The 12,918-nt window shown below is 42.5% G+C and overlaps 1 protein-coding gene across 11 annotated transcripts in view; it reads right to left on the bottom strand.

Moving 5' to 3' along the window:
* Nucleotides 1-12,918, bottom strand: part of DOCK10 (dedicator of cytokinesis 10) — a 141,238-nt gene that overhangs the window by 86,731 nt on the left and 41,589 nt on the right. For 2 of the 11 annotated variants that reach the window (XM_074547075.1, XM_026794901.2), the window contains exon 1: nt 10,644-10,887. The exons of the other annotated variants lie outside the window; for them this stretch is intronic. In XM_074547075.1, coding sequence (XP_074403176.1) covers nt 10,644-10,745 — 102 coding nt within the window. In that variant the 5' untranslated portion in view covers nt 10,746-10,887. Of the gene's footprint in view, nt 1-10,643; nt 10,888-12,918 lie in introns of those variants that run through there. 11 annotated transcript variants of the gene reach the window in all.

The following is a 12,918-nucleotide window of genomic DNA, read 5'->3' on the forward strand; positions in this document are numbered from 1 at the left end:
CCATATTGCTTTACTTGGTAATAATCCAAGGTTATTCTCCTGGGATAAACTATCTGGCATCCACCTCCACAGTTTCTCTTGTCAGAAAGCAGGACTAGTATCATCATAGCAGAACTACCATTGCCTGAAACAGCACTAAAGTAAGAAACCACCACAGGAAAAAGTAAAGTCACAGTGTCTTGAAATACAACCCAAAAATAGAAAAAGAGAAGCCTGCCTGACATGCTAAAATACATTAAGCAAATGAAGAGTCATGTACTAGAGTGAGAACATTGGCTCAATTCAAAGATGTAAGCATCAGGAAGAGTGAATGAGAAAGGGCAAGAGAACTGCCAGAAGGGATGGAAATGAAAGTGATGAGAGAGAAAAAGGACACTATGGAAAGCAAATGCAGAAACATTTACTCTCTTAGTCTGATTCAAAAGAGGTCATTAGATAAGTAGTATTTTATCCATTGTTCTTTCATTGGGCTATTGAAAATGATATAAAATTTTCCTCTGTCTTCCCTAAATCAAAACCAAGGTGCATTGAAAAATAAAGCTTTGACATCTCCATAAAACAACTTTCTCCAATGAGATTGTCCCTCATATATGATTTTACCTATCTCATTAATGTATGATCCATTATACATATAATGATTCAAATATAACAGTACCTCTCTCTTTCGACTTTGTCCTAGAAAGTTCTTGTTTATTCTGTAATTTCAAGATCTTTTATGAATATTGTTTCCCTTCTATACTGAGTCCAAGACTCCCCTTGGCATCAAGAGCATCTATGAATAGCTTAATTAAGTATCAGTAACACAGCCACACAGATTAAAACACAGGAATACACATGTTCTAAGAAAGTTGTTCAATTGCTGAACAACTGCTGCAAGTATCACAAAACAACTCAGGACCTCTGCAGGTCATCTACTCCAACTCCCTGCTTAAAGCATCAAAGCTCCACCAAAGTCTGGCAAGGCAATTAAAAAAATTTATAACTGCTCCTTCAGCAGTTCAGTCTATTGCCTCTCTTCTTGATCTATTAATTCTCACACTTCCATTTGCACACTTAAGAGCAATAAACTTCTAAAAGTCATTACTATTTAGCATTCACAGGCCACAAACATATCTACTGATGCTGAGACATTAAAGGATTATAAAAGAGAGGCAAGATCAACACATAACATTTACAAATCAAAGAAAACCACTTTAATGTTTGATTTAGATTCTCTGGCAGGACTGGATTCAGGGTTTGTGATGTCCAGTTAAGACAAGGAGCCCTACCAGGACAGAAGCCTTCATAATAACCCAGCCACATCACCTTAAGCTGTCCCAAGCCAGCACTTGGCCCTGGCCTGCCCCAGTTGACACACAAATATCCAGCCCTGCTCAAGAAGCTCCTGGGCTCAGTGTCAGCCATACCCTTAGGGAGGTGTCTCTGCCTTTTGCTGACAGTGGCTCCCCATAGGAACTTCATGGGGTCATTTGGCCACGTCACCATACACAGCTTGCTCTCATTCCCTTCCAAACTCTGTTAAGACACTGCAGTATCTTTTTGACAGGAGTTTCAGACTTTTTGTCATTAAACCTGTCATTGCATCTATTTATTAAATATTACTTTAAAAAGATGTTTCAAGGAGTTGGAAGCATAAAGAGAAAACACCAGTGCACACTCAGTGCACCACTGTACCACTGATTTTGGTAATGATACCTAGGCCTGAACAAAGTTCACTCAGTTCAAGTTCAGCAGAAAACAAACTACCTTCAGTAGGAAACTGTATAGCAACCATTTACCAGAAAACTCAAAATAAAAAAAATATATGCACTGACATTTATGAGCCACCAGTGCTTCACACAAGCATTTTCCTATGTAGTGGTTTCCCTAAAACATGAACATTTTCTACAGAAAATTTGTGACATTGACTACGCTGATAACCCTCCCTTCCCAGAGCTGATACTGAGAGACAACAATCTCAACTCTTAGTAGGACAGATCTGCCACTGAAATCATCAAATGTCTGCTCTCCATAACAAGACATGTGCCAAGACAAATCTTAATCTTGGTCAGATGATCCTTGGAAACATCATGAATGTCAGTTTTCAGAATTTCCTAAAAAAACATTAAGAAAACAAATGACATAAGTAGTCACCTTCCTACTGAAGTCGTAAGACTAGGAAAGAGCCAGGAAACCCCAGAAATTTTGGGACTTCTCTTGAAATATGGGGAAATCCCATAAAAATGTGTAGCATTTGCAGGTTTTCTACGCCTGTGGAAACCACCTTTTTTTCTGGGGCTAGCAGAAGGAAGATGCATTCCTTCTTCCCCCTGGAAATCCCAGTAAGGTTGGGGTGAATGCAGCTACATCCCCTTCAAAGTTAATATTCTGCAGATGCTGGGGTGCAAGTGGAGGCAGTAAGCTATTGCACATTGCCCTCTCTTTGCTCTTCAGACACCAGCAATGCTCACAGAGCCATTGCTGAATTCTGCTCTAACACTCCAGGGGAAAACTTCTCCTTGGCAGCTGCAAGGTCATTTACACGAGACAAAAATACAGCTCGAGAAAACCCCGGAGCAGAGGAACACAGCAAGCATATGAACGTCTCTGTTCCCACAGCACTCATCCTCCTGCTCTCAGTGCTGCAAAGGGCATGATCTGATGGAAGCATTTTAACAGATGTTAACAGAGAAGTCTTTGGAGAAACATTACACATCTGAACCAAATACAAGTAGATATGGCATTATCAAACCTACAGCAAAACTTTTCACTGAAGCACTTCAATGTTTATGCTGATGTTTTACTACTGATGCAATAAAAATTCCTTCCTTCCTTCCATGTCAGTACAGCAAAATCCTGTGTAAATGCAATACTGTATTATGCCAGCTCCCATAAATCATAGATGCAAGTAATAGCCCATCCTTGTCAATACACAGGCTGCAGAGATAATTTAGTCCATTCCCTGCCAGCATCAAGCATGATAGTACAATAAACAGGATGCCTCTCTCCATCAATTCTGCATGTTCTCACAGACCAGAAGACTCTGCTCAGTGGACACTGACTCCATGCTTTGCAGAGCCAGTATTTTGGACTTGGCAAGGCTCAGCAGCGCAGTGCTGGTGCTGCAGTTGTGATGGGAAGTGGCAGCTGGTTAGTTAGCAGCTTATCTCTGTGGGTCTGGGGGGGCTGCTCGGCTTTTCCCTCCCAAGCAGACAGAAGCAGTGATGCTGGGATTAGCAAATTCCTCCCTGCAAGCACTAGCAGAGATCTGTAAATGAGTGGGGCTGATTTAAAGCTAATTTAATAACCACAGCACTGCCTCTTCTCAATTTAACTTGTCTGTTCTTTTTGGAAACAGGCCAACCTGGCAATCCGTGCCAAAATCGAATTATGCTGGCTTGGATTTCTGTAATGCTTTTTATATTCTCCATCTCAAGTGAGTAATGAATTTAGTTGTGCTGAAATGGTTGTGAATACATCTAGTAAAAAGGCACTCTCTGACTCCTCACCTGCTACATCTCAGCAGTGCCATTTACTTCACACCCTGACAGTGTAGTGCAGCTTTGCATGTTGTTGAGCCAGCTTTTCCACACTCTTTTGGAACACTGGAGAGATGTTAAATCAGAGCCAACACCATAAGAGGACAATATAGTTTCACAGGGGTGAAACCTGCCAGATTCCACCAGTGATATATGGCTTCATTGCCATCTTCTTCTGGTCTAGGTAAGAAAGGATTATATTTCCCTGTAGTAATTATCCAAAATATCCACATAAATGATATTAAAAAATCAAATATGGTACTTGACTTGCCTCCAGATGCACAGACATTGTGCACTGATGTTAGCAGCCATCTTTTCTTCATAATTATATCTCATCCTCCTAAAGCTGTATTTCTGTGAACACTATCTGAAGGAGGAAACGATGTAACAGAGACCAATAGTCTCTGAACAGTCATCCCAAGAAATTCCCCATTCTAAAAATATGCTAGACTAACTGCTTTGATTTCTGTGCTTTAATATCATATTATTCCAACACCAAATCATGAGTATCTAGAATTTATTGAATTTAATAGAGATGTTTAAACTAATCCCTTCTCTTCCACGCAACAGGAAAAAGAAAAAAAAAGGAAACCGATAAACAGAAAGAAGTTAAGTTAATGAAATTCAGTTACCTGTACTTCAGTTACTCTAACCTTATCTTTGTGACAGGAGGATCCATGTTCAAAAAAGAATCAAAACTACTGTGATGGCCAGATTGGTAAAGATCAAGCAAGACTCAGATTTTCTATTTCATCCAAGTTATGGCTTGTCAAAAGTGACAATTTATTCTAATATACATTTGAAATACTGAAATGGGCACTTAGAAAAGGCCACTTACTAAAACAATAGCACCATCTTCCCTCATTTTTTAGACTTAATGATATTATGAACCAAATCCAATGTCATCAAAATTCACAAGAGCAAATTAAACTGCTTTCTAGGATGACACCAACATGAAGTGCTTCTCACATTCCTTTGTTCTTCTTTTCCTTTCCCCAGTTAAACACTGTGTCTCTGATATAACATGTCTTTCTATGTTTTCATATGGTTAATATACGTAGCTAATTATATTCCACCAGGGCAGGCCAACTTCAATTAAATATTTATTTGCCAAGTCTGTCCAAACAGAAGCCAAAGAACAACCAGAGCTCCATGACGTTTGGAGAAAATGCAGCATAAAGGCTGAATTTAACCCTGTCTCAGATATGCCAGAGATCCAGCATGCCCAGCAGTTCTGAGATTTGCTACCTGAGTACTCAAGGAGCTGAAACTGAGGCCATAAAACAATCTGGGTTTCACACAGTCACCAAAACTTTTGCATTTCTGTAGGACCAATGTATGTCCCTATTCACAGGGCAGCAGAGCAGGTTGGTGCCTGGGGTGAATTCCAGGGGAAGGATATCTCCATGGGGTGCACCTTTTCCCCACCAGAGCACGGGTGAGCAGCCCAAGAGCCCATGTACTCCTGGCACGGAGTCCCACAGCAGCCCTTGTACCCAGGGGCACAGACAGCACAGCCTCTCTGGGATTAAGGGGTCCCCACCAGCCCCAAGCACCTGAGCTGGGAGTGACAGCAATCACCCACTCAAAATCACCCCACAGGCCTGCCCTCCTCTGCTCCCAACACACTCTGCATCACCTAACACATTTCCTTTAAGGAAAATAAGTTTTGCATTTCAAGCACAGGGCAGGCAATTCAAGGTCTGCAAAAGGTGTCTGGGGTATGGATGGGAGGGTACAGCCAGAACCAGCAGGCAGGTCTCTCCTTCAGATTCAGATCTTTTTTTCTTTATGACTGCTTGGCCTGTTCTGCATCTATTTACAGTCAACAAACACTCTGGCCACATTACAAAGGCTTCCTTTGGCTCAGTATGTGATCCACAGTCAACAAATTTTTTAAAATTAGTGGTATACAAAGAAAATTTTCTTTGACACATCCCCTCCCACCTTAAAATACATTCACTTGTCAGGTCCAAAGTGTTTAATTTGTCGTGACTTTGAGTAAACCTTGGAGAATTGCACTTGGAAAGAATCCAGTCAGGGCTGTACAGCACCACTAATATACTCTTCAGTGTCAACACTGAAGCCAATGTGCCAATAAATTTCATTAAAGGGATTTCCAGTTCCCACACGATTCTGCTACAGAGTAAATCACAAAGAATTATGAAGAATCCAACTCCCAATTCCTAGTGCTTCAGAAATTACTTGCCAAAATGCTATAATACCCATCAGCTCAAGCAGAGCAAAAGAAAGGAAACCTGTTGAAGACCCTTCTGGGAACAACAAAAGTGAAAAGTAATTTTCCATCTTTAAAGCCTTTTTATTCAAAAAGAATTCTGATTGATACCAGTAAGTGACCTGCTTCACTAAATGAGAAATGCAGCTGGGATAGGATGAACCCTAACTGCTTACACTACATTGTTCTGTAAGACTACTTTGCATTATGTTCCAGCTTTAAAAATTATTGTCACAGAATTCAGCATGTCCTGAAAAACAGAAACACCTCTCATGTGGATGAGCTCACTCAAAACTTTCTTGTCACCTGATGGTGCAAGCTGGAGCCCTTGGAGCCTTTGGTGGCACACGGAGCTGCCCCAGCATGGCAAGCGATGAGCGGCCGGGCTGAGGCTGCTCAAACCACAGAGAGCTGTGCTCAGGCAGCTGGGTGTGACCCACTCCTTCTAGCACCTCTTGTTTCTCAAGACAGAACTTATCCTTCCTTTCATTATGAATTTTGAAAGCTCCAGCCCTCACAAAGCTCCCTCCCTTCTGATTAAACTGTGGAAGCCACACAGGACTGGTGGTCCAGCAAAACATCCAGCTGGGGGGTGAGAGGAGATGCTTTGTGCTGTCTGACTTAGCCACATGCATTTCCTGAGTTCTGCCTCCCAACCATGATTGTGCACCTGGCATTGCAGTCTTGTGACTCTGGAATGTCCATCTTCATGGACTAGCACCTGGCCTTTTAGACAGTTGATAAAATTATCAGTACAATCTGCAAAAAACATTCCAGGTAACACAGCAAAACTTACTCCTCTTTGCTTCTGGGGTATATCTTGAAACTCTCCTTTGGAAGGAGGTTAAAATTTTCATTTAATCATGAAACTACTAAAATCAGCCATTGACAAGAGAGTGCTAAGTTTTAAATTTGAATTTAACTGGTTGGCTTCTCAAAATGTCAAGAATAACAGCTTCTAAATAGTGAGGATTTCTGAAGCCTAGACTAAATATTTGTCCATAGGTCACCTCAGGGGAAAAACAAGAAAGTTTTGTAAAGCATTGTAAGGTTTTTTTTTTTTTTAATAATTTACATAGACCTCTAACCTAGCAACACTCAGCCACTTTCTCTCCCTTTACCTGACTTAAACCTGGAAAAAAAAAAGTGCAGTTTTAGCAACAAAAGGCTTTCTTTGAATCTTCCACAGAGAATCTATTCATGAAGAAAGCAAGCAAAAGCCAAAGATGCAATTCACTGCTCTTCATGCAGGCATCTGAAGGGACAGGTAGGATGTGGTGGAAGGGGACTGGGCAGAAGGGATGGGAACTGTGGGGAGCAGAGAGGAGCTGCCCACAGCGCTGGAGTGTTCTGCTCAGGCTCTTGCCTCGTTAGTGATTACTGCAGCCCAGGGAAGGTAAAGGGCACTGTTCTGCCCTGTGCACCACAAAGGGGATGCTGAAGTGAGTCTGGTTCAGCTCTTCTGGGAACAGGCTTTGCCTCATGTCTGCTTCCTCCAGCACAGTCTCGGGCAGGCAGAGCCATGGCCTCAAGCGAAACATTAACAAAACCAGCCTACAAGCTGCACACAATGGATTTGACCAAAACTTGTCAGCTACCAGTATAAAGTTTATGTAAACAGCACTTCTAAATCTGCTGGAGCATGTGTGCACACACACACACACATATATGTATAATTCACATAGACAGTCTTTGCAGGCTCAGAAAAATCTACATTTAAAGAAAAGATACTCCTAATTTTTGCCCTTAAGCAGCACTCCTAGCAGAGGCAGAAGCCCTGCTCTGACACCTATAGCATCTACACAGCAATAATAGAAGTGGATAGAGCACCAGGCAAACTGGTCCTCTCTCATTGTGCAAACTGGGCGAATTAAGGAGACAAAAGGCTCTACCCATGGTTATCTGTGTACAGGTTCAGGGAATTACAAAAAGAAGGATATGCCAGGCATTCCTACACCAGGTTCATCCAGTACAAATCTGCTGCTAAAATGGGGTAGATATGTAACACCATGCACAGCATGGGATTGTCTTTAAAACAGTTTTATTTACTTTGAAACTTAAGATTTCTTTTTAGCAGACTTTTGTTTTAGAAGAGTTTGCTTTTCAGGGACTGAAGGGAAAGCTCTAATATCTGTCCATTAGATCACGCTCTGATGCTGAAGACTTTGATCACCGTTGTATGTCTGATGAAGTTGCAACGCAGTGCAAAGGCAAACACCCATTGTTCATTTTCCATTAAAACCTAAAATTTAGATGTATGAAGACCTAGACTTGTTGACTGAGCAAACAACTCTTTTGAAAAGGGCTCAACCACTTCAGAAGCTCCTGAAGCAAAAACAACTAACAAAAATGTTTGCATTAGCTCTAAATAAACTTCTCAAAGATATCATTTAACTTTTAGAGTACTCGGTAATAAGTCACTGTCCCATGGGGCAAATCTCATGTATGGCGTTCTGCTTCATTTTACTCAGTGAATATACCTCTTTCTCTACTTGCACTGTGGTTACTTATTTCTTCACAAGTGATAGGTATTTCTCATGCTACAAATCTGAGTAAATTATTATAAGTTTTTCCACTGAGGCTTTATCTGTAAAATTAACATCATGTGTACATGACCACTGTAAACTCAGCTCTCACAATGACGTTAGACTTGTAACTGTTTCCTTGACATCAACTCCCCTCCCAGTCAATTATCTGGCTATCAACACATTTACACAGGATGTAAAATGAGAGCAAAATCTGGTCAACCACACTGAAGTCAATCATCACCCTACTAACAATTAAAGCCAATCAGACAATAATTAGTCTTACAAAAAAAGGAGCTTCCAGCCAATAATGCGAATCCACCTACAGAAATCAGAGTTCTAAGAACCGTATCTGAATAAATGCACTCTTTGACTAAGGTCCCCATAGACAAAATCCTTTACAGCTGCAGTGGGAGCTGACATCACTTTGAAATCTGTGTGGAGGTGCACAGGGCTGATGCATGAAGGAGAAATTGGCTGCTGGTTGATAGCAAAAGATGCCTGTAGGCCAAAGATTTAACATGCTCCAATTATGAAATATTGGGCAGAAAGACACAGATTGCAAGGCACAAAAGTAAAGCCAAGTGTGCCTGCATTTCCTGAGGGCTAAACAAACTACAGAGAAATACATCTACAGAGTAATATGACACAGTGACCCATCTTAGTCTATCTTATGTTCGACAAGAACAGAAATCAGCACAGATTCCCCCACAAAGCTGAGTAGCTGACATAAAGGAGCCATCCACGTCAGGGGAAGTGCAGCATGACCCACAAGTTTCTGATGGAACAGGCTTGTTTCCTATTTCCAACTACAGGCAACAGGCCCAGGGTTACCAGTGCTCTCTATGTTTTAGGCCAAACTACAATGCATTGTTGATATTTGTATTAAGCACCACTAAACTGAATGCTTAGTTTCTGTTATCTGAGGATGCACGCAAAAGGGAACAAATAAACTCCTCTTTATCTGCAGGCAGGCTGCTGGCTTACTGTTACCATTTGGACTTTTTTCCCAGGTCTCCTTTCCTGTAGGGCTGCAACCACTTCTGGTGAGCACTAATAAAATACAGTCAGGATTTGTACAAAAATGACAAGAATCCCTCCTCACCAGGATTTAAGAGGATAAGTCAAGTAAGCAGTGCCTACCTCCTACCAAAGCCCTGTGAACTGCCAGGGTCAGATGCCTTCAACAGCACCAGCAGCTGATTCCTGGGACCCTAGACCATGAAGCTTAAACATGTTTTAAACATGTCTTTGACTGCATGTCAATAGCTCAGGGCAGCAGAAACTACACCATAAAGTAGCCTTGTCAATAAGAGCCACTTCCATGTAAAGTACCTATCCAAAAAGGCAGCTAGTCACAGGCAAAACCCAAACACGACTAGATGAACCACAAACCATATTAACTGGCGACCAAGTGTTACAACTGCAAAGTTCTTTTCCTTCCTATTTAAAAAAGAAAATGAGAATACTCTTCTTGGTTGTATTATCACTGATTCTGTTACACTGAACATGCTGAAAAACCTCAAAAGAGCCCTCTGCATGCACATGCAAACAGAGTAATTGGATGAACAAAACTATGGAAGAAAACCAAACACCCCTTGCCTTGAGGAAAAGGATTCAGTGTCTCTTCTTGGAGAAGCCATTAAATCTTTAATGAGCTAAAGCAGACTTTGAAGAGAATACACTGAAAACCAGTACTTGCCTAAGACTCCCCAACAGCAGGCTCTAAGGATTTTACCTCTTGCTGCTTGCAGTTTCAATTTCAGCCAGGAAAGCTGAGGCACAGAGCAGTTAATGTGAGCCTCCCTGTGCCCCACACAGCAGCTTCAGGAGGCTCAGTCCTGCCCCAAAGCCGTCAGTGGCAACGCTGCTGTGCAGCCCATGGGGGAGAACCTCATCCTAGCTATCTACCAAGGGTTCTGGACCTTTCTCCAGTGGCTGCCTGCACTGTCTTCCTCCTCTTCCTGGCTTTGAGAGGTGCACATCACAGATGACAAACTCTGAAACAGCACAGAGGAACTTTTCACTCCAGAAGCAGCACTATCAATTTTCATGGAAGTTCCAGGCACTTGCTATAGGTGCCAGAGAGACTGTGAAACACTGCTGCTCTCAGAATGTTTCTGACCAGCAATGTGAGGCTATAAAAGTCTCCCTAATGTGCCTGAGTTCTGTAAACTCCTGAACTCACAGTGCTTCAGTCTCAGTCTCCAGTGCTCAGTCCCTAACCACAGACTGAATGAGGCTTGGTGCCTCCTACATAAACAACAAGCAATAAATCCTACTCTTTCCAAAGTGTAGTCCTAAGAGTGACCTGCAATTTCCTAGCCATTTCTCAGAAGAGGTGGAAGAAGGGTGCATACTCACACAGCTTAATCTTTGAATTTCTCCTTGGTTCACTCTCCTAGTGGTCCTTCTCTTCTTCCGCAGTTCACTGGCCTCCCTTCTGAATCTCCCCCGAAAGCTCATTGCATCCGTAGGAATTAAGCAGCCAACAAATATCTGTTTAAAAACTGTGCTCCTACAACCTCCTTCCTTCAGCAGCCTCAGCACAACAACTGGAAGCTGCACATGCTGTTCAAGGCAGAAGTAGGTCTAAAAGTTACATGCTGTATCCACAGTAACTGAACAGAAAGAAGAAGAAAACCAGCAATAACTCATTTCTTCCTGTGAAAAACAATCTGCTATTAAGGCAAGAGCGTCTCATTAAACCATAAATGCACCCAGTCCCCACCTCTAATGCAAATCGAAATAGGAAGTTATAGAAAAAGCCCTGCAAGTGAACATCTATCTTTGTCTCAAACACCATCACATCCTTTCTCCTCACCACCCTCCCCGATTCGAAAGCCAAAACAGCTGCACTTTTACTTCATGTGTGTGTGTGCGTCTGCAAGATAAAAAAGGCATTCACAGCACAGCCATCTCCTAGAGAGCCCCTCTGCAGCCAACTTGGCCCACAGAGCAGGCAGTGACAGGTTTGTGCTGCCAGGGCCATTGCTGCTTTTGGACCAAGGTAGCAGTTCCCCTTTCAAAATATCATGAAACACCAATAAGAGGAAGAACTCTGCAAATTCCTAAATTTGCAGACAGTTAAAAAAGGAGAAAACAGAGAAATTCATATGCTGATGTCCAAAATACATTTTTTGCTTGTAAAAAGCAGGTTTTAGAAATGCTTGTAACCTGCCAGCTAAGAACTTTCTTGCTTCACACCCGGCTCCCACCTCAGGAGAAGTAAAGCTGCCAGACTGAGCCTGCTCCCCAAATGCCCCACACTTGGGAAATGCCAGCAGCTCCCCTTGCCCACTGCCCCATACAGGGGCAATCCTAGCAGCACCTTGGCAATGCAGAAACCCTCACTCAGTGCCTCAGACCTGCACTGGCAACAGGAGCAGAGACATGGCTAGTCAAAAAAAATCTTAATTAAGGTAGGAGATCCACCCAGTGCTCAGCTGTCTGAAGGCTGTCAGGGCACAAAGGTCTTCTAAGACTGAACAAACTCCCTCAGTGCCCACACATGTGCAGGCACACATGCGGATCCTTTTCTTCTTTGTTCCAGCTGAGGATTCATCCTGCTGCAGCACCAATGCTGCACTCCCCCTATGCACACAGCTCTCATGAGGCATGCATTAGGTTTTTATTCTTATTGAGTATCTGTGTGCATAGCTAGGACAAAGGGATAGTTTCTCTCCTTTCTCATTCTGTATTTTTTGCCAATTGGACAAAAATCATAATTCTCACAACTTGTTTGAATTAATTATTACTCTCTTTGAGATCTACAACTTTATCCTGAGCACCAATTTTTTTTTTTTCTTTCCAACAAATAATTCTGAGTGCTACAAAATCTAGGACCTCTTTGACACATTTCTCAAGGTTAGTAACATTTGATCCAAAGTAACAAACCTCTGCAGGAGTTCCAAGGACTGTTCCATATGCTAGGTTTCCACTCTGGGAGAGCAGAGACACTGAGCCCAGCACGTCTGACCCGAACACCACAAAACCACATCCGTCTGATCACTTGCTTTTCTCTTCCAAAGTTAAAACATGGTGGTACCCCTGAATTAACCCCCCATCTCAGCATTATCTTTGTCATTCAGCTTTGCCTTTGAGAAGATCACCTCCTTTAAGCTGAGCACTACCAGCCTGCTGTGTGATGCCCTAAAACAGATTTCACTGCACTCCTACTTAGTGGTGAAAGGCATCTGTCTGGCCCTAGGAAACAACAAAGACAACAGAAACCCTTTGCCAAGGTATGCAGACATTTCAAGCAGCTACCAATATAGAAGCAGAGCATTAACCAAGCTGGAATCACCCTTGTTTTCTCTCAAACTACCACGCTATCTCTGCTGGAGTCCCTGGTGCCTCTCACATAACACAGGGACTGCAGCTGCCAAGACCAGAGCCCCCTCCAGAAGTTAAATTTAATGCTGGAATCATCAGCTCTGCTGCCTTCACTTTGGGCAGGTATCAGCTCCTCTGAGGCTCCTTTCTTATCCAGTCCTTAACTCAGCTGTCACACAGAAGAAGCAGAGTCCATCCTTCCTTTCCCTGGCAAGGCTCTCCTCAGCTTCCTGCCTCCCCCAGCACAGAGGAGCCTGTCCAGGGTGCCCTTCCCACTGAGATAAGGGTCACCAGCACTTCCTGA

This window comes from Zonotrichia albicollis, chromosome 9, assembly GCF_047830755.1.
Source record: "Zonotrichia albicollis isolate bZonAlb1 chromosome 9, bZonAlb1.hap1, whole genome shotgun sequence".
In the NCBI taxonomy this organism is placed as follows: domain Eukaryota; kingdom Metazoa; phylum Chordata; class Aves; order Passeriformes; family Passerellidae; genus Zonotrichia; species Zonotrichia albicollis.